At 38.0% G+C, this 22,285-nt stretch overlaps 2 protein-coding genes across 3 annotated transcripts; both read left to right on the top strand.

Moving 5' to 3' along the window:
- Positions 1-6,807: 6,807 nt before the first annotated feature.
- LOC148212870 (uncharacterized) lies at positions 6,808-15,580 on the top strand. 2 transcript variants are annotated; one of them, XR_015789383.1, is made up of 2 exons: positions 6,808-6,935; positions 14,821-15,580. XR_015789383.1 is itself a non-coding variant. In XM_088121058.1 (2 exons), exon 1 carries the CDS (start codon positions 10,644-10,646, stop codon positions 12,012-12,014), a length of 1,371 nt encoding a protein of 456 aa, XP_087977184.1. In that variant the 5' UTR covers positions 9,519-10,643; the 3' UTR covers positions 12,015-12,640; positions 14,821-15,497. The 2 variants fall into 2 exon arrangements, 1 of the variants encoding a protein (XP_087977184.1); XM_088121058.1 differs by lacking the exon at positions 6,808-6,935 and adding an exon at positions 9,519-12,640 and having other exon boundaries at positions 14,821-15,497.
- Positions 9,192-15,497, top strand: LOC111013412 (uncharacterized). The gene is made up of 2 exons (XM_022287843.2): positions 9,192-9,509; positions 14,004-15,497. The coding sequence occupies exons 1-2, from the start codon at positions 9,217-9,219 to the stop codon at positions 14,701-14,703; spliced, it is 993 nt and encodes a 330-aa protein (XP_022143535.2). The 5' UTR covers positions 9,192-9,216; the 3' UTR covers positions 14,704-15,497.
- Positions 15,581-22,285: the final 6,705 nt, after the last annotated feature.

The raw sequence follows: 22,285 nt of genomic DNA, 5'->3' as shown, positions 1-22,285 counted from the left end.
TGAGATTTGGTAAATGCATCTTCCAAGTTGTACCTCAAGATGTCAAAAAGATTTAAATGTTTCTAATTTTAAATATTAAAATTTTGAAATTGCAGTAATGTTAGTATAGTTTTTTTCCTCTTTCCTCCTAAAATGTCATAAATATGTCAATTTATTTCAAGTTAGTTCTATAAAGTAAAAAAAAAAACCTTTTTGTTTTCACAAATATAAAAACCAGATTTCAGAACTAGTAGTGTTCAGTTTGTGAATTTTTTCTAAAACTCACAAATACATGAAAGTTCTCGGAAATAAAGTAGTGTTCTCTTTATGGGTTTTTTTTATAAATTTCATAAATACATGAAATTCCCCTTTTAAAATGATTTTTAATAGTCCAAAACGTTTTCCATAAAATAATTAAAAATAAATTTTAAAAAAACAAAATAAAGGGAGGTTGATTTGTTTTTTTTTTTTAATTCTTTAAATACATAAAATTTCTCCCAGAAATAATTTTTCGATTTTTTGAATGACATTTATGTCACCAATATTAATTAATTCATATTTTATTTCTAAAATGTGAATTAATAAACATGAGATATTTAAAATTAAAATAAAATAAACTTTTTCTCGGAGCTTCAATAATTTAATAAATTGGATACTAAAAAATAAAATACTGGCAACCGTTTTCTTGAGTGTTGTAGGGTGCTAACACCTTCCCTACACACAAGTGACTCTCAGACTCGATTTAATTTATGCAGACCAATTTACCTTTCTTCTAATTGGGTGACCAATCATACCCTCAACATGATTGGTGGCTGACTCCAAAATCTTTTATTCTAAGGGACTCTTAAAAGAGGACGTCGGCCGCTCTGCGTCGCGATCACGTTGCGACAGGGGCTACTACATGAAACTGTTCTAATGGAACAACCTACAGATTTTGTAACTATTGAGTTCAAACATATGATTTTTAAACTTTGGAAAACCTTATATGGACTATAATAAGCACCCAGAGTTTGGTTTGAACGATTCAACACATTTCTTTATACTCTTGATTTTATTGGATCTAAGGCATTTTACAGAAGTAAGAGTGGTCAAAGCTATTACATTATAATATATTATTGATGATGTAGTAATTACGGGGAGTTCTACAGCTGAAATTCAAAATCTCATTACTCTACTACACTAACAAGTTTATCTTAAGAGATCTTGGTCAAACTCAGTTACTCCTGAGCATTGAGGTGTCCTATCCTACAGCATTGAGGTGTCCTATCCTACAGCCACTAGTATATTTCTATCTTAGGCAAAATACATCACTGACTTACCCTAGAAAGCAAAGATTCTTGAAGCAAATGCTATAGCTATACTTGATTGGTGGCTTCATTGTTTCTGCACACAACAGGGTGATACATTATCATACCCTTACCTATACACAAGCCTTATTGAAGCTCTTCAATGTGTTACCTTAGCAAACCAAAAATTTAATTTGCAGGAAACAAAGCATGTTCGTTCATCCATGTTGTTGCAGCAATTCACCGACAACTCGTTAAAAGAATCCTACGGTATCTATAAATAACGTTTGATCATGGCTTACTCGCTAAAATTACTACATTGTTTTTTTAGTACAACAATTTGGGGATATGAGGGATCAACCTCCTACCTCGACGGAAGAATTATATACCAATTACAGCTGAGCTTGCTCATGTTGGCAACCATTGATACTTCAGGGTTACTCGATTGGAGATTGGGCTTCTGACCTAGATGACAAGAAATCCACATCTGGTTTTTGCATTTACTTAGGTAATAATCCTATATAGTAGGGATCTAAGAAACAAGAAATAATTTCACATTCAAGTATAGAAGTAGAATTCTGTGCATTTGTTCTATCAGCCTCTAAACTGGTTGGTTGAAGACGCTCTTCACAGAATTGCAGAGTTTGATCCCCGAATCACCAATTCTTTGGTGCGATAACCTCAGCTCGGTCCATCTCTCCGCTACTCCGGTTCTTCATTCATGAACGAAACATGTTGAAATTGATATTGTTATAGGGAAATAAGCGAGATCCAGCTAGGCGACAGGAGACCGGAAGAAAGCCAAGAAGTGGGCACGAACTAGGAAAGGAGGCCGACACCTGGCGACCCGAGCCGACCCCTAGCTGAGTAGTGGTCGGCGCCGACTAGGCCTTGATGTTGAGACCTCCTCGGCGCCGAGTAGTTCTCGGCCCCCCGGTCGAGAATCCTAGCGGTTCATCCCGAACCATCCCGCCTCGATTCTCGATTCGACCTTTAAGTCCACAATGAAACGAACTGGCCCAGCATGAGGCCCACTCCATCTAGATCTCTGAGTGCATTAGTATTCAACTTATGTAAATCCTAAAGGGAATAGGATTCAACTGATGTAAATCCTAAAGGGATTAGGATTTGACCTTTATAAATAGGAGAGCAAGCTAAATCGTAAAGGTATGCTCACAACACTCTACACTTTATACTCAACTACTCCGATTCTGACTTAAGCATTGGAGCTTGTGTGGCAAGAGTCACACCGGTCTTTAATGCTATTATGTTTTGCAAGTCTCGTTGATCCCTTTTATTCTTGAAGATTGGTGCAAATTTGGAGAAATCCCAATGAGCCAAATTTCTGCATCAACAATTGGCGCCGTCTGTGGGAACGACTAAGGTCTAAAAGACAACAATATGAACTTTGGAGAGATCAACGGCGTTTCGACTATGATTGTCATCAGAGAAGAGGGATGAACCAAGGACAGGTCTTACGCGATGAAATCCCGAAGGAGATAGGCCCACAAGTTTCAAGACAGGGAGAGCAACATGCCCAGAACCCTAATCATATCAACGAGGATGGACGACAAGGTCTTGATGGTGAAGTGAGAACATGTCATGCCGGTAGTTCAACATCTCTAGTAGGTGACCACTTAACCACCAGAAGGGTGGGAATAGATCATGCCATGAGAATACATCACGCAACTAAGTTGATACCCTCGAAAAATAATGATACAAGCGATCGTGGTGAAAAGGCCGACCCGAACCCTGGTCATCACATGGAGTCACCCACCCGAGATAAGGAAATACCTGCTGAAGATTTAGGATCGATCCCTTTAACATCCAAAAAGCAACGAATTAACTGAGAACTGCTCGGATCCGAGGAGATACAGGGATAACAAATCGACATGGATTCTGAGGGCTCCCCTTTTCTGAGATAGACGAGTGAAAAACAAATCAACAAGTTATGAGGACCCAAAACGCGAATCAACAAATTCCAGGACAGATCCTGTGTAAGATAAGCCAACCTATAAGAAGAAGAACTGCTTAAACCTGATGAGGTCTATGGCAAAGCAAGTCTACGAGTTTTAGGGTAAGACCTAGAGCAAGCAAATCGACAAGTTCCAGGACAGATCCTGGATGAGGTAAATCGACAGATTCCAAAATAGGTTCTGGGAGAAATAATAAACAAATCCCATAATGGAGAAAGCAACTTGATGAAGTTCTAAGACATCCAAAAGACAAACTGGCTGCTGCGAAAAGTTAAGGGAATGTATCAAAAACACAACCCTGCTTTTAAAAAACTCGAACAACAAAATGAAAAGGTAACCTACACCCGTCCAAGGTCCACCGAAGGACAAAGCTACTGCAAAGACTTGACAAGTGAACTACATAACTCGTCATGACCAGACTCTAGGACATGATCGGATCCAAGGCATGACCAGGTCCAAGGCATGACCAAGTCTCGGCCTAGCAAGTCTCTGCTGACCAGATGTCTTCTGCCAACCAGGTCTCTACTATTGACCAGGTGTCTTCCACCGACCTGGATTATTCTGCCGACCAAACCTATTCTGCTGACCAGGCCTATTCCGCCAACCAGGCATCTTCTACCGACCAGGTCTCTTCCACCGACCAGATCCAATAACTGCACGACAACAAAAGTCAGCAGCACGTAGAAATAAGAACTACGTGGAAAGCCGACCTAGTTTTCAGAAATTGTGCTCGGCAAGGAGAAGTCACGTAGTCGATACGAGCAGATAGAAGAAAGCGACATAAGAGAGAATGATAAGGCTTGAAGTACTTGAGAAAGTTTTCATTTATACCTTAAACAAAACCTCCTCAAGTGGGGGCCAGGCGAGTAACAATGGTCAAGAACTCGAAATGATACAGGCTTAGAAGCAGGCCGATAACCTAGAAGCCAATTAGTGAAACTAGAGAAAAGAATCCCAAAGGTGTTGAAAAAGGCATGTGTACAGGCTCAACAAGGTTGAAACAGAAAGCAAGCAAGCCAAACCAATCAAGGAAACCCAGGGTATACAACCATTTGGCAAAAGTCAAAATATGTTAGAAACCCAAGGGTGTTGATTAAACTTAGGGTAAAAAATTGGCAGAAGCCAAATAGGTTAGAAACCTAAGGGTTTCGAATAAACTCAAGGTATAAAACCATTGACGAAAGCCAAATAGGTTAGAAACCTAAGAGTAAACCCTGGGGTATAAAACCATGGGCAAAAGCCAAACAGGTTCGAAACCCAAGGGTGGTGCCGCTGGCGCAGCTAAAAGTTAGATTCCAAGGCTAAAATCTAACGATTAAAACTAACCGTATGGCAAAACCCATGAGACTTGATTGCAGCCAACTATGTCAAAATAGTTTGGAGCTAGGAAGACCAGTCTATGAAACTACAACCGACAACGACAGAAGGGTATCGACTGGACTCAGGGAATAAAACCATTGGCAAAAGCCAAATAGGGTGGAAACCCAAGAGTAAACCCAAGAGTATAAAACCATGGGCAAAACCCAAACGAGTTAGAAACTTAAGGGTGGTACAACTAGCCCAGCTAAAAGTTCGATTCCAAGGCCAAAACCTAAATAGTTAAAACTAACTGGTAGAACCCAAGTGACTTGACTACAGCCAACTACAACAAAAGGGCATGGAGGCTAAGAAAATTAGCCCGAAAGATGACAATCAACAAACGACAAGAGACTAAGGGGACTATTCCACAAAATAGTTAATCGACAAAGTACTCTCAGTATAGAAGACCTAACATTTTGCCTTTTATGTTGAGAGTGTGGACTATTGTTATAGAGAAATAAGCGAGATCCAGCTAGGCGGTAGGAGATCGGAAGAAAGCTAAGAAGTGGGCACGAACCAGGAAAGGGGGCCGACACTTGGCGACCCGAGCTGGCCTCCGACCGAGTAGTGGTTGGCCCCCAGCAGTTTTCGGCCCCCAGGCCGAGAACCCCAGCGGTTCATCCTGAAGCATCCCGCCCCAATTCTCGATTTGACCTTAAGTTCACAATTAAATGAACTGGCCCAGCATGAGGCCCATTCCATCTAGATCTTCTGAGTGCATTAGGATTCAACTTATATAAATCCTAAAGAGAATATGATTTAACTGATGTAAATCCTAAAGAGATTAGGATTCTACCTCTATAAATAGGAGAGTAAGCTAAACCCTAAAGGTATGCTCACAACACTCTACACTTTATACTTAACTACTCCGATTCTCCTGTGTGGCAAGAGCCACACTAGTCTTTAATGTTATTATGTTTTGCAGGCATCATCGATCCCTTTTATTCTTGAAGATTGGTGCAAATTTGGACAAATCCCAAGAATCCAAATTTCTGCATTAACAGATATGTACTTTGTTTGAAATCTCTTGAGAGATACGTGTTCAACACCTCCTTTCAATTTCTCAAATAGCTGATACTCTCACAAAACCTCTATCCTCTACTCAATTTCATAACTTGAAGTTCAAGCTCAATGTCTACTCATCGACAGACATCGACTTGCAAGGGAAGTCCAGACAAATCACTGAAAATGTTTTTTAATTTCTGTTGAACTGTTGTAACAATATGGGTTTATTACCCAATTTTGTTAATGGACATAGTCTAAACACTTCATCTTATAAATAGCCCATAACTCATATTTGTACATTTCAATGAATTGTAGATAATCGAAAGGAGCTCTGAAAGATTATGTTCTTGTTGACCTCCTCTTTCTCATTGCATCTATTTTGCTTGTTTATAAATATATACTTTTCGTTTTATTATGCTTAATTTGCAATATATCCTATCTTCTTGCCATTCTGTTCAGTTTTTTTCACTCGAAATATGGAGCAATAGAAACCAGTTATTATGAAAAGCAATTGCAAAAGTGTCCTAATGAATTAGAAATAGAATAAAAACAAAAAATAGAAACGTAAAATTTGTAAGTCTGATGCATGAAAGTTTTAAAAAGTAGTTAACTACAAGAGATTTTTATCTGTACTACTCTATTACTCAATTCCTACGAGTCAGATACTAAGTGCAATTGTTTCCATAATGTCAGACTGGTTAATCATTTGTATTGAAGAAGAAAATTGTGGAAAATAACTTATGTAACATTCATTTCTCCCGTATATTTTATTCCTCGTTTGACTTATTTCATTTCTCTCTTTGCTGGAATACTAGACGTATGTATTTGTATTTGTATTTGCCTCGTCTTTGAGGAAGCATGTGTTTTGAGACTTTCAATGCATTAATGAATGATTGAGGATCCGTTTGGTAACATTCTCGTTTCTCGTCTTTTGTTTGTTATTGTTGTTCAATTTTTGAGAAACAGGCTTGTTTGGTAACTCTTTCGAATAATGTTTCAAAAAGTGAGTCAAATTTTGGAAATTACAAAAAGTACCGTTTTTGGGTTGAATAGTCCTTTTCAACAGTATTGGTTTTTACCTATTTCTTTCAAAAACAAATGTTTTATAATCTTTTGCTGACATCACACCCTCAATGCCAAATAATTCACATTACTCTTCTATCTCTTATCTATTATTTTTTCACTTTTTTTCTCTCTTGTGTTGTTATTTCTCTTTCCCATTCTTCATCTTCTTCTCTCTCCCTCCCTTCCTCGTGTCATTGTTATTTCTTTTTTCCTTTGACTTTTTACCAAATTTCTCTCTTCTCTGTTCATCTCCGTTTCATATTTGGTAAGTTAAATATTGCTTTAATTATTAGTTGAAAATTCATTTAATTATTTCTGTTTTCTTCAATTCTTTATTATCTGTTCTTCTCTTTTTTCAATAATTATTTTTCTTTCTGGTTCAATCACATATATGGACCTTAAACCAAACAAAATTGATATATTTTTTTCTTTCAATATTCATATTTGATTTCATACCTAAATCTGAATACTTCTCTCTGTCAATTTTACTCCAACACCCACAAGTACTGCACGAAAGGCCACCCTCCACCAAAAACGAACTCTAATTAATTTCTCAAGATCTGACTAAGAGGGAGAACGAGAGCGAGATCTGGTTGAAAGTGGGAGTGAGATCTAGTTGGTAGTGAAGCTCTCGCTCCGATCTGGTTGGGAGCGAGATCGAGATCTTTGGGAGGGAGATCGAGATCGACATTTAAGGGAGATCGATATCAAGATCTGAGGGAGAACGAGAGGGAGCAAGATCTAGACCGATATTTGAGGGAGAACGAGAGGGAGCAAGATCTAGACGATATTTAAGGGAGAATGAGAGGGAGCGAGATTGAGATTTGAGGGAGAACGAGAGGGAGTGAGAGTGAGATATCACTTAAAGCAAAATCGTCAATGTTTTCGAGTCCAAGATCAGGAACTGAGACTTTCACCATTGATGGACATAAGTATTTCGTTGAGAAGAAGGAATGAAAAAAAAAAACCTAACTTCAAGCCAAGAGGTTTTCAAAATTGCTTATTTGATATGTGCCTTATTTGGGGAAGAAATTGATTAAAAAAAATTTCAACTGACAAGGGCATGGAGAGAGAAAAGAGATCTGGTAAAATAGCAAGGGAAAAAAAATAAGAAATTGATGAAAGAAGGGAATACTAAAAAAAATTTACGTTTTAATGTGGTAAAAAAATAAACACGGAGGAAACGATGGACAGAAAAAGCACGGAGGAAACAATGACGGATAAAGTAAAAACACCACTAAAATTAAAAAAAATTTCAGAATTTTCAATGTCGGGCATATTCCGACAAAGTTACAGAATTGTAACCCCTCCTTTCTATTGCCGCACTGCAAGTCCATGTCTTTCTTTCTCTCTCAAACATGCGACCGACGTTCCAACCCCTCGGTCGAATCATTCTCGCCATTCTGTTGTGCCTCCAACAATACTCAAAGTAGCAACAAGTATCCCTCGAGCAGCAATGACGGATCTTCAGCAGCAATGGATCTCCAGATCTGAATGTCTCGGTTCTCCAAATCTCGCAGGATTCTACTTCAAGCAATGGTGAAATTGAATGGTAGAGTGAATCTACTCGTCCTCTTCTTCTTCATTGATTTCATCATCTTCCTCCAGCCATCTGCACTGCAAACAGCCGAAGAAAGCAACCGTACCAGGCATGGGTGGAGCCCAAGCAATCAAGAGGATTCCTCGAATCAAGTTTCCCAAACGCCATCCCAACCCCTCTGGTCTGCCTCCGCCTTTTTCTTACTTTTCTTTCTTCTTCTTCTTCTTATTATTATGATGAATCGATGATCGTCCTCAAGGAAAGCTAATCTTCTCTACCTGAATCGAAATCGCCAAGCGTTCTCCCTGTCGTTCCGTTCTTGATTTTTGACTTGTTCTTCATGGATGATTTCTCTTTGGAAAATCCTTGACATGACCTGTATTTGTGGCTGTGGTTCTGTGTTCGTCCGTTTGATTTTAATTTGATTGCTTAGAGTTGGGATTTTTTTTGTCTCTTGTGTGGTTAGATGTTTTGCTTTTATGGTAATGAGTTCTATTTAAATTCTAGCCTGTTTTAGCTTGATGATGGAGATCCTGATGCATTTATGTGGATCGCAATGGTGATTAAAGAATACAAGAGTGTGCTATTAATTTGTTATCTCCTAGCTATGCTGGCTTAACTTTGATTTTTCTACTTTTGGATAGCATTTTTAACTTGGATTTTGAAATCTAATGACACAGATGAGAAAAAAGGACAATTTTGTTAACCACACAATTTTACTCATGCAGTGTCTAAATTTAGAGATTGGTACGGTATTCGATTTATTTGCAAATCTAGGTGCTATACGTATTGATGATATTTGAAGGTGAAATTTTCTATATGGCAATTTCTACCTCCTGAGACCTTATTTATTTTATAATAAGTTAGGGTTGTGTGGGATGGTTTTCAAACCATTTTGAAGGGGTTTACCTGCGTATTTTTTCGGGTTCTAATGGCGGATGAGTTGTTGAGTCGACAGGTGGAAAGACTGAAATTGACTAAAGAGGAGAAGGGGGAAATTTTTGATATGGGTGAAGATGAAATTGAGGACTATGATAAACAAGCTCAATTCTCACTGGTCTGCAAACTCCTAACATGGAAGAATATCCCTGGTGAGGTCTTCAAGAACATGATGCCTAGGATCTGGGTTAATGTAAATGTGAAAATTGAGTCAGTAGGGAAGAATCTGTTTCTCTGCAAATTCAAGACTGTTCGAGATAAAAGCAAAATTCTCAACAATGGACCATCGTTTTTTGATAAGTCTATGGTAATGTTGGAGGAACCTAGAGCAAACTGCAATTTCAACGAGCTGGAATACAGGTATGCATCTTTTTGGATACATTTCCATGAACTACCATTTGCTTGTTTCTCTAGGAAGACAGCTATAGCTTTAGGAAATCTGGTAGGGAAATTTGAAAAGCTAGATTCCGATGAGGACGGGAAATGCTGGGGAAAAACTCTTAGAGTTAGATCTCATATTGATGTTAGCAAATCCTTACGTAGAGGAGTAATGATAAAGATCGGTGCGATGGCATATGAAAGATGGATACCCATAACATACGAAAAGCTTCCAGATTTTTGTTATGGTTGTGGTAGACTTGGCCATGTGATAAAGGACTGTGAAACCAATGATGATGAAGGTGATGAACTACAATATGGTGCCTGGTTAAGATCGGGACAAAATCAGCCACGAAAAGGCAATAGATCAGAAGGACGTAGAGAAGATTTTCGAGGCAGAGGCCGTGGAGGTAGTAGGAAATACTAGTGGAGATTTGAGGAGGAAGAGGTGGAAGAACAAACAGATCAGGTGACGGAAAATCTAGCAGTCGGAGAGGCTGAAGGTCTGGCGGAAGAGATCCCTGCCGGTGAGGATGCAACAGCCGAAAATGGAATAAATGGCAAAACGGAAAGAGAGGAAAATGCGGAATCATATATTATCAACGTTGAAAATGGGGGACAAATTAGGACCACATTAAATTCCTCATTAATTGCTAAGGTGGGACAAGAAAGTTGCACAAGTAAAGGGAAGGAAAAGTTACCTACGGATATCGGATTAGTCAAGCAATTAAATGAGGGTATTAATATGGGCATAAAGGAGAGAGATATGAGTGGGTCCTTTAAGGCAAATGTTGGAAATCAAGGAAGTAATTTCTTTATGCCAAATTTACTAGTGGTTGAGGACAATTGTTGTGGAAACGGAGTGGCTAATATAGAATTGATTGTTAAGAATGGAAATGAGAGTGGTGATACAGAACAAAGGAAAAAATTAATGAGGACATGGACGCGGCAATAAAGGAAAGGAAAAGACAAAGTGAAGAAAGATAAATTGATTGGAAGAAAACACCAAATTGAAGTGGAAACAATTGAGTCGGAGAATAAGAGGAGGTGTATTGGAGCAACAGAACAAGATTCTACAATAACGGTGGAGTCTGCGGGACAGCCCCACCGAACACAATGAAAATCTTAAGTTGGAATGTTCGGGGATTAGGGAATCCTCGAACATTAAGAGCTCTACGTCACATAGTGAGTAGAAATAATCCCCAATTGGTTTTCTTGATGGAGACCAAATGCCACAATAGGATGGATGATACAGTGAAGAAAGAGATAAATTTTGATTGTTGTATAAATGTGCCGAGTAATGGAAATAGTGGCGGTTTGATGCTTCTTTGGAAAAACGAGACAGACGTCCACGTAATGTCTTATTCTCAGGGGCACATTGACATTTATATTAAAGAAAATAATCAGCGTTGGAGGTTTACTGGAGTTTATGGCCAACCCGTGACGGAGAGGAGAGGAGAGACTTGGGAGCTTCTGAAGCGACTCAATAGCATTTCTGATATGCCATGGATTTTGGGTGGAGATTTCAATGAGATAACCATGGATTCTGAAAAAGAAGGAGGTGCTGGCAGAAGATTAAGTCAGATGGAGGACTTTAGAAATGTAATCGATCACTGTGGGTTGCTAGATGCGGAAGTGGTGGGAGATAAACTTACTTGGTATAAACATTTTCGTGGTGAGACCATTTGGGAGCGTTTGGACCGGTTCTTGCTGAATGTGGAGTTGGACACTATATGCTCTTCTTTTGTTGTGAGGCACCTGGATTTTCTCGCCTCGGATCATAGACTGATACTTGCCGATTGGGAATGGTGGAACACGGTCAGTCAACAAGGAAGAAGATGGAAGCCTAGTCGTTTTGAGGAGGGCTGGACGAAGTTTGAGCACTGTAGAGAGCTTATTAGGAGAAATTGGCAAGATATAGAGGGGGACAATGTTGTTACCTTCAATTTAAAACTAGGGAAGTGTTTACATGATTTAAAAAGGTGGAACAAGGAAAGATTAGGAGGGTCCATTAAAGGTGCAATTGCTAGGAAAGAGGAGGAAATTCAAGATATTATGAACAGAAGGGAGACAAACTGGAGAGAAGCCATGATGGATGCAGAGAAAGAGCTTGAAGAAGATGAAATGTACTGGAAACAAAGAGCTAGAGAAGATTGGATTATATGGGGGGACAGAAATACAAAGTGGTTCCACATTAAAGCTAACCAGAGAAGGAAGCAAAACATAATTAAAGGGTTAGACCGGATAAACGGGGGATGGACCGATCAAGATGAGGAAATGAGGGAAATTGCTACAGAGTATTTTAAGACTCTTTTTTCTACTAAGAATGCCTCAGCTGAAGATATGGGGAAAATTCTCAACTCAATTTCTATTAAGATTAGTGATGAGGATAATGCTCAACTAACAAAGCCTTTTGTGAAGGAGGAAATTGAGAGGCCACTAAAAGGTATGCACCCTACGAAGGCGCCAGGACCAGATGGATTGTAGGCAATTTTCTATCCGAAATATTGGGATATTGTGGGGGAGGAAACGACCAATCTGTGTTTGAAGTTCTTAAATGGTCAGTCTGAGCTGGGGATCCTTAACAAAACCTTTATTGCTTTAATCCCGAAAAAACAGGAACCCTCGGATATGAAAGATATTCGCCCTATAAGTTTATGTAATGTGATTTACAAGCTTATGGCAAAAGTCCTGGCTAATAGGTTGAAACAAGTTCTTGATAAGATTATTTCCCCCAACCAATCAACGTTTGTGCCAGGAAGATTAATTACAGATAATGCGATGAGTGGGTTTGAGTGTATTCATGCAATTAACAATAAAAGAATAGGGAAAGATGGAGTGGTCGCTATGAAGTTGGATATGAGCAAGGCGTATGATCGAGTCGAGTGGGGGTACTTGAGGGCAGTTATGGAGAAATTGGGGTTTTGTAGTAGATGGATTTCTTTGATAATGGATTGTGTTGAGTTTGTTAGCTTCTCAGTCATTCTTAATAGGTTTTATTCTTCAAAGAGGTCTTCGTCAAGACGATCCTTTATCCCCGTACCTTTTTCTCCTTTGTGCAGAAGGTCTTTCCACACTCCTTAATAAAGAGGAACAACTTCGAAATTATTCAGGTTTGTGTATAAATAAATATTGCCCTTCTATAACCCATTTGTTTTTTGCAGATGACAGTTTGATTTTTCTCAAAGCTACCCATCGAGATTGTCAAGCTATTAAGAATGTTCTTCACTTCTATGAGAAAGCGTCGAGGCAAATTATCAACTTTGAAAAGTCAATGTTTATGGCCAGCAAAAACACAAGTTCGGAGATGATCGATTATATCAAAGATGAATTGAAGATCAAGTATACGAACACTCTAGGGCAATATTTGGGGTTACCTTCGCAGATAACTCGGAGTCGATGTCAAGCCTTTAACTTAATTAAGGAGAGAGTTTGGAAGGTGCTTCAAGGTTGGAAGGAGAAAATTTTCTCAATAGGAGGTAAAGAAGTATTGATTAAAGCAGTTGCTCAAGCCATTCCTAATTATGCCATGAATTGTTTCAGGTTACCTGTTAGCTTGTGCAAAGAAATCAATTCTTTATGTGCTAAGTTTTGGTGGGGATCATCAGATAAGACAAAGAAAATACATTGGAGGAGTTGGAAGATGTGTATCAGTAAAGATAAAGGAGGTATGGGTTTTAAAGATGTGAGCATTTTCAATCAAGCTATGCTAGCAAAACAGTGTTGGAGATTGATTAGGAGTCCGGATAGTCTTTTTGCAAGGGTTATGAGGGGAAAATATTTTATTCATGGTAACTTCATGAAGGCTAAAATTGGGAAAAATCCTTCCTTTGTTTGGCGAACTATAATGTGGGGCAAAGATTTGTTTGTAAAAGGCTGTAGATGGAGAATTGGGAATGGGGCCACTGTTACCATAGGAAATGATCCATGGATTCCTCGAGAAGGCAATTGCACGCCAGTTTATGTCCAAGATGGGATGAAGCACAATTCTGTGGCATGTCTAATGAGTGAAAGGGGAAGGTGGAATGAGAATCTTGTCCGTGATAACTTTTGTTAGGAGGAAGTTGAAATGATTCTTAAAATTCCTTTACCGCGACAGAGTCAAGAAGATGAAATTATATGAAATAAAGACAAAAGAGGGTTTTTCACTGTTAAAAGCGCCTATCACTTGGGGATGGAATTGGAGCGAGCAAAAGAATGTTCTACTTCTAATGGCGAAAATCAAAAGTTGTGGTGGAAGAAGTTCTGGAAAACTAATGTGTACCCAAAGATTAAAATCTGCTGTTGGAAGAGTTATAATGATATTCTTCCTTCTAAAGTTAATCTGGTGAAAAAAGGAATTATTACTGATCTGTTTTGTCCTTTTTGCAAGAAAAAAGAAGAGACTACTTAACATATCCTATGGGAATGTAAGGTAATTAAAGATATATGGATAAATTGCACCCCTATTGAAGCAAATTTTTTCTACATTGACAGGACAAACTGGACTACAAAAGAGTATTGGGAGTGGCTAATGGATAAGGCTGGTGAAGAAGAACGTAGAAGAAGCATGATAATAGCGTGGCAGATTTGGGAAATGAGGAACAAATCAATTTTCAAAGGTGTTCATCCAGAAACTAGAGACATTCAATTGGCGATTGACAGATACATAATCAACAGTGCAGGTCGAAACACAAATCTAAAAGGAAAGTCGACAAACAAGGACTTGCACCTGATAAGGCGAATTGAAGATAATACAGGTGCCCAATGGAAACCCCCCACGTCAAATTCGTGGAAGTTAAATACGAATGCAGCATGGCGAGCTGATACAAACACCGGCGGGATTGGCTGGATTTTAAGAGACGAAAAGGGAGAAGTCATCAAAGCAAGCTGTAGAATTATAAGAGCGGAAAGAAATATTACTTACCTAGAGGTGATGGCTATTTGCGAGGGATTGCGTGCGATTCGACAAGAACACTGTCGACCAATTCACTTGGAATCTGATTCCCTCGAAGCCATTCATCTACTTCACAGACAGTGTCAAGATCAAACTGAAATTATTTGGCTTTTAGAAGAAATTTGGCAGATGATGAAAGATATGGAAATAGTTTCAATGAGACATATCAGTCGAGAGGCAAATAAGGTGGCCCATGGCTTAGCTAGACGAGCCATGGAAAACGATTTGAGGGAAGAGTAGAGTTGTCAAACTCCCTCGTGGCTGGACAATTTAGTTTTTTCGGAATTTGTTTTATGTTAAGTTGTTTTCTTCTAAAAAAAGAATACTAAGCTCTTCTCTCTCTTGTATCTTGTGCAGCTAGTTTTAGAAATGCATTAAATTGGCGTGAAAGAAGTTCTCTAACAGTGGAGTTGAACTGCCCAAAAATAGCGCTAGAGTTTTAGAGAGATGGAGATTCATGTAAAGCTCAAAGGCAAATCACATACTGTAAGGCTGAAGATTCACCTCTCCATGAGAAATTATAAAGTTTCAAGCCTCGGACGAAGTAGAGGAAAGGGTCGAATCATGGCAATGAGCTTCATGGCTTTCATCATTTCAGAACTACCAAGGTTAAACTTCATCACATGATTTGCATTTTGTGGGTCAAAATCCATCCATAGACTTTGAGCATGGCTTACAACTTTATCTTGGGCTAGTTTAGAGGTAGAAGAATAAGGGACCCAACCCAAACAGTGGGGTAGTTGAAATCAGACAGTGATAAGGGAAAAGAATTCCTAATTGCATCATAATAGCAATATCTCCTACTAATGAAGACAACAACTTTTGACAAGTATTCTCCATTTGTAGTTTCATTTCATTTTTTTCCCTTCTATTTCTTTTTCTGGTTGGTACAGTAAATTTTATAGCTGTACGAGCCTGAGATTGTTGCGTCTGTTTTTTCTAATTTGAATATGGGCCCATGCTTTTGGGGTGTTGACATTGAGCCTTGATAGATAATTAAAGGAACTAATACCATGATGTAAGTTGTCATCCTACTTTGGATTTTATTAAGCCTTGTTAGGATCAGTTCTAGCAGCAATATATTAACTTTTTAAATCATTGAAATATTCTAGGTCAATAGTCTTGTATGTTTAAATCTTGATGGTTTTGAAGTTTATATCTTGGTTGGTGCTATCTTGTTCTTTTTAGTTTAGCACGAAGTATGTGATATCTATGATAGCTTTTATTGTTCTTTGTCTTGCTTTGTAACGACGTTGAGGAAGTTTGTTGTAGTGTTGTCAAATGGGAGAAACTAATTAGAAGATAATATTGAGATATTATTTTGTGAATAGTTCGGAAGGAGATATGGTTGGTTAGTTTTGAGTTGCAATATTGTGATATTATTTTGTGTGAATAGATTGGAACAAGATGATATCGTTGGTTAGTTTTGAGTTGCAATATTGAAATATTATTTTGTGTGAATAGGTTGGAAGCATGTTATGTGGTTGGATAATTTTGAGTTATTCTAAAGTAGAGACTAGAGAGATCATGTTGAAATTTGTACTTGTTTGCCTTTGATTAATTGTGTAGTTTTTTAGTTAAAGTTTATAATAGATTATGATGTTGAAATTCGTTTTAGTTGCATATATTAGTTTTTTTTTTAAATATTGAGATATTATTTTGTTAATAGGTTTCAAGGAATATATATGGTTGGTTAGTCACGCGATTGGCAGCCAACAATTTTTTTAATTCAATTATGCATGAAATAATGACGGTCAATGTTCGTCATTAAATATAGTCATTTCATGACAGTACAAACGATGACGAACATACAATGACGCACAAACAATGACGTACATACAATGACGTGTCACAAATGTAATGATAAATGGAAAAAAACAAGGACACTCATAAAGATGTCGGTCATTATCCATCATGGTTACCTTTTCATGATGGGCATGTCCGTCATGAAAACAAAACTTTTCATAGCGAACAGTGCCCGTCATTAAATCATCCGTCATTAAAAGGAAACAATGATGGTCAAGTGACCATCATCTATTCGAGTGTTCTTGTTTCTTTTCAATGACGGAAATTTCCTTTTGACGTCACTCATTAAAAGATAAGGGAGAGAAATCTAAAATTTCTAGTGAGAGATTTGTTATAATATGACGTCATCCAGTTATTAGAAAACATAAGTTTTGAAAAAGCTGGGTAAAAAAGAATATTTCCTTATGAAAACGGCTATTCAGTCGAAAAACCGCAAAAAGTAGTTTCGTTTTTTTGGTTTCCATTTTTTTTTATGTTATGGCTGGTGTTTTATTTGGTTATATCATAAGTAAATCAATTGTATCAGTGGTATATCTGATAATATATATCATGGTATATCTGATACTGAATATTAGGGGTATATCGGAAGTATATCAAAGTTACATCGGATGTACATTGATATACATTTGATGTATATCATATACAAATTTACATAAGATGTATATCAGATATAGATTTGATGTATGATATACATCAAAAAAATGTCATCAAATATAAATTGGATGTATATCAGATATAGATTAGATATCATAAGGGTAAAATTGGAATAATAAAAATTTCAAAAATAAAAATTCAAATATTTTGCTATATTTGAAATTTTGAAAAGCTGATGACATTTTTTGAAATATATAAAATATTTTTGCTACCCACTACAATTATCCTTTATTGTTTTTTTTTTCAGATTATTATAAACCAGAAAGTGTCTGTTTTTGTTGGTGGAACCGAAAAACATATTTTGAAACTTTTTTTTAGATAGAAAATTTCTTATATAAAAACAAATTTTTCTTATCCTATGTTATCTTATCTTCTCTTTGGAAGTTAGAGAAATAATTTTTTTAATGGATCAAATGTCAATTTCTTTATCGAGAGAGGGAAATAACAATTTTTTTCTATCCAAGGTCTACAAAGCAAGAAAATGAGTGACGCCAAGTTATCACCTAACTATTTTATGTGGTTGTCAATACACTAACTATTTTTCTTTGTAAACTATTTTGAAACTACTCAAAGTATGACTCTTAGATTTTCTCTAGAGAGGGGTAAGGAATTAAACTAAAAAATGTTGGGAAAAAATACGAAACGGGAGAACGATCGAAGGGGAGGTAATGTAAGGATAGCTTCGAGCTCTACCGAGGGAGATACTCGCTAATGAGGACCCTCTTGCTACGTTCGGGCTCTCAAGAGGCTCGAAGGACCTTTGGGACAAGCTCAATAGAGATCGATCCTGACGTGAAGTGACCAGCTCCAACGTGGAATCTCTAACCAGCACCAAGACATTTAGTCGACCGAACGGATCACATGCAGGGATCGGCTAGGAAGAGCTAGACCAAGTAAAGGAAGAAATCTACAACCGGATAAAAATCGAACTCGGGGTTGGTGGTTGACGCCCACCACTCAGTACGAACACTCGAAGATTACCTAGGAACCATTCATGGCCAACATCCTAACCGTAGAGCTTCTGAAGGGATTCAAAGGCACGCACATCGACAAGTATGATGGGTCTGAGGGTCCCATAGATCACGCCACCTCATACCATGACGCCATGAGGCAGGCTGGGTAAAATGATGCCAAGCAATGTCAGGGCTTCTCTGAAACCCTCATAGGCCCTGCCCAGTAATAGTTCGAGAACCTCTCCAGTACTCGGTCACGAACTACCAAGATTTAGTCCGCAAATTCATTGACCACTTCCTTTACTCATGTGTCAATCGGCGAACAGAGACTCAGCTTATGTCTATCAAGCAAAAACCCGATGAAGACCTTAAGGCATACGTGGCTCCTTTCACCATTGATCGACTGCGTGTGCTTAACTACTAGGAAAACATAGCCCTCTACGCACTCTCTAACGGCATCAAAGAATGAGGCTTGTCCGTTCTTTCAGAGAATTCCCAACCAAGTCCATGCCCGACTTTATGGCCCAGATTCAATGGCACGTCGCCAGAGAAGAGTTACTCGAGGCCCAATCCCTGAGTAAGAAGCCTAACGAGTCATCTCGGAAGGAAAAAGGCAAGTCGTTAGATTGGACCACCTTTGCTAAGAGGGAGTTCGATGAGTCTCCTCTTGTCTCCAAGGTGTTCTGACCACCGAGGTATGGGAAGTATATCCCAATGCACATACCGATGCATCAGATACTAGCATGGATTGACGGAACACCTGTTGATAGCTTGCTTCATTGGCTGGAACGATCCCAAAGTGACTCTGCTAAGAAGGACAAAAGCAAGTACTGTAAGTTTTACAGCGACCACGGACATGACATAGCCGACTGCCACAACCTCGAGGATCAGGTCGAGTCCTTGGTCCAGATGGGATACTTGAAGGAATTCATCGTTTAAGGCTCCACGTTAAAACGTCGGGCTAGAAAGTACAACGTCAATCAGAACCAACAAAAGCCAAAATCTCCCAAGAAGGACGAACAACCTCAAGCCATTTAAACCATCTATGGATGGCCTACGAGATGCTATTCCGAGAATAAATAGAAGATGGGGAGGCCAGCGTCCAACTATAATAGCACAATGACACACTCGTAATCGTCACGGACATAGAGCACGTTCCTCACGCTAGAAGTGCTACGAACCTTCGGATGGGATGCCTCCAAGCTAAAAAGATGTCCCTCGCCCCTGGTCAGCTTTGAAGGCGAAAAAGTCTACCCGGAAGGTAGTATTGAATTACTGCTAACCCTAGGGGAGGGCAGGGAAGCTATCACTATGGTCGAGGAGTTTGTGGTAATAGATGACCCATCTGCATATAACGACATCTTAGGCACACTAGCCATACATAACTTTAAAGTCGTCCCGTCCATCTACTACCAAGTAATGAAGCTTCCTACTCCAGTGGGATGGGGTCTGTGGTCGGAAGCAACGTGCCTCGCGAATGTCCTACATGACGGCCATGAAGGAGCCTAAAGCTGTGTTCGATCATGGCGAGTAGCAGTCGACTCCTTTAATGGAAGACATCGACACTGTCCGACTCGTCTCGCTGCGAGCAGACACGCAACAGGTCAAGATGGAGAAGCCATCCCCCATAGAGAGACCAAGCACGAGTCTGACAAAGAACGCTCCGGAGGCATGCGTCGAGCGTGAAAAGAGCATCCCATCAATGAAGAGCTGGATTCGGTTCCCATAATGTTATGGATGACAAAAATCCCTATTTTTTACCTTAGGAATTCAAAGAAGAATATATCTTGATAGCCTTGAGATTTCTTCTAGATTTAGGAGAAGATATCCTATATCCAATAGGATAAGGTATCCTGATGGTATTGAGATTTGCCCTAGATATAGGAGAAGATATCCTATATTCAAAAGGATTAGATGTCTTGATGGTCTTAGGATTTTCCTTCTATAAATATAATAGTAAAATGAACCCTAAAGGCAATGCAAACAAATTTCTCAACTCTCTCGCTGTCTCAATCCCTTGCAATTGGATCTCACAATCCGGATTCTCGACCGATAGACTTAGCAAGGAAGATCAAGTGGTGTTGTTTCATTGAATTTACACGAAGAAAAGTCTTCAAAGGTAAAATCCAACATTCTTCCCAGTTTTATATTTCTCCGTGTTTTAAATTTCAAAAGAAATTCAAGAACGCGTTCTTCTACTTTCGCTCAGGGATTCACATCCGTTAAGAGCTGACAGGCTCACTGAGTGGTAAATATTTACAGTAAAATAATTTTAAGGAAACCATTAACATGCTGAGCAGTAGGCACATAATTTATGAGACTGTTATGGATAGGTTAGGAAATAAATAACTTGAAATACTTAATGGTCAAAAACCTTCCAAACATTATCTTTAAAACATAGTCATTGGCTTGAAGAACTCATCATTTAACTCTGCACCCAAAACTTGCCAAAGGGACACGGAGCAATATCAATAAGCACATCTAAGCATTCTGGTCATACTATATATGGGGAATCTCAACGCGTATAGCGAAGCAAACTCGTTGTTCTATGTGAATGCTAAACTTTCACAAATAGCAGAGCAATTGATCGTAATATGCATAAGGTAATCTTAAGAAGCATAGTGGAGCAAAACTGGTCACACTATACACCAAGTAATCTCAAGATGTATAGCAGAGCAAATTTGGTTATACTATATATTGAGCAACCTCAAGACGTATAGTAGAGCAAATCTTGTCATACTACATATCGAGCAAGCTTAAGACACGTAATAGAGCAATCCTGGTCATACTATGTATCGAGTAGTCTCAAGACATATAGTAGAGCAATCCCTGTTAAACTATGTATCGAGTAACCTAAAGACACATTCCATAGCAAATTGGTCATATTACACAGAGTAAACTCCAGATGCATAGGAGACGAAAGTTGGTCAGGTGTGCACTACATAAACACATACATGTATGTGTATTGAGCAATCACCACCATGAGTACAACATTTAGTGATTAAAATAGTTTATAGAATAGCTTTAAATACTTTGCATACCACGATAAATAATCATTATAAACCAGAGTCTCATGATCTTTAAATTGTAAATTATAAAATTCATCGTCACAATTGAAAACATAAATACCCATAATTATGATGAAATAGTTATGAAACTTGTATATCTGCTATAACAACATTTCGATATCTTGTGAATATTTATAATTTCGTAGGTCATAAAATCAACCCAGACCATTAGAACCCTTAAAATCTCATCATTTATATCATTAAAAAACATAACTTATAAATCTCCTATCATGGCCACCGGTCATTAAAAAATATTGTAATTCTCAATTAGCCAAAACTATATCTTAACAACTACCGATCACTTCGAATTCACAAATACTCGTAAATTGTTTAAGCACAAGTTGAATGTTTATCTCATAGGCTAAATAAAGACATTTATGAAATTTTATCTCTTCATAGGCCCAATTAATGACATAATACGTCATTGTAACTCAAATCATTCATTAATCCAAATGCCCAAAATTTTCATAACACTAAATTAAAAGTTAAACAAAGCAAAGAACGATGAGTCGTCTTTGCTTTTAGCCGACAGAGATGAAAAGACATATTAGAAGAGTTTGTGGTACCTTGACAACGGTGCAAACAATCACACATGTGCAGAAGTAAATCAATGTTCATACAATTGGTATTGCTGGTAATATCATATTTGATGACGCTACAAAAATTTCAATGAAAGAAAAGGATAAGATTTTTATCAATTTGAAGAATTGGAAGAATGCTTTTATCACTAATGTCTATTATGTGTCAAATATGAAGAATGATATTTAGATTTTGGGACAACTCTTAGAGAAAGGCAACAATCTTTTGATGAAAGATTATAATCTTTCAATAAGGAATCATCGTGACAATGTGATTGTAAAAGTCCAAATGACAAGTAATAGCAAGTTTTCATTATGTTGGGTTTTATGTCCTAAAACTGATAGTTTTTAAATGCCAGATATATTTTTATCATTCAATCAAGTTGTTATTGAGGTTATAATCAATAAGTAGTTATTGATCTAGTAAAATGTTCTTACTAGATCTAAATCTAATAAACTAAGGATCTTAGACTGTTAAATGAGACTCAAACTTTATGTAGAGACATAAATATGGATCAAGTTTGAGTTAACAGTCTAAATGGTCTACAGTATAGGAATAAGGTTTGGCGTCTTATTCTGCGGGCACTATGGATGCAGCCCACTTTGTAGTTAGTACAAACGATGTGATCCTAATTCGTTCATGTAAAGACATGTGAGTGGAGGCGTCCCGTACAAAGAGTTTGCATAAGACAGGACCATCAGATAGTCATTTTTAGTTAATAACACTGTTTACTGTCTGAAACGACTATCTAGACTTTGGTAG

Source organism: Momordica charantia, assembly GCF_013281855.1.
Source record: "Momordica charantia cultivar OHB3-1 chromosome 2 unlocalized genomic scaffold, Mcharantia_2.0 BLBB01000002.1, whole genome shotgun sequence".
Lineage (NCBI taxonomy): Eukaryota > Viridiplantae > Streptophyta > Magnoliopsida > Cucurbitales > Cucurbitaceae > Momordica > Momordica charantia.
Note: the sequence above shows the minus strand (reverse complement) of the source record. Positions and strands in the feature narration are given on the sequence as shown.

Bases quoted from the DNA above. Each gene is read 5' to 3' on its own strand.
- LOC111013412 (XM_022287843.2), top strand. From the start codon at position 9,217: ATGGGTGAAGATGAAATTGAGGACTATGATAAACAAGCTCAATTCTCA. The intron at 9,510-14,003 runs GTATGCATCTTT...CTACATTGACAG, and splicing joins TTCAACGAGCTGGAATACAG to GACAAACTGGACTACAAAAG.
- LOC148212870 (XM_088121058.1), top strand. From the start codon at position 10,644: ATGAAAATCTTAAGTTGGAATGTTCGGGGATTAGGGAATCCTCGAACA.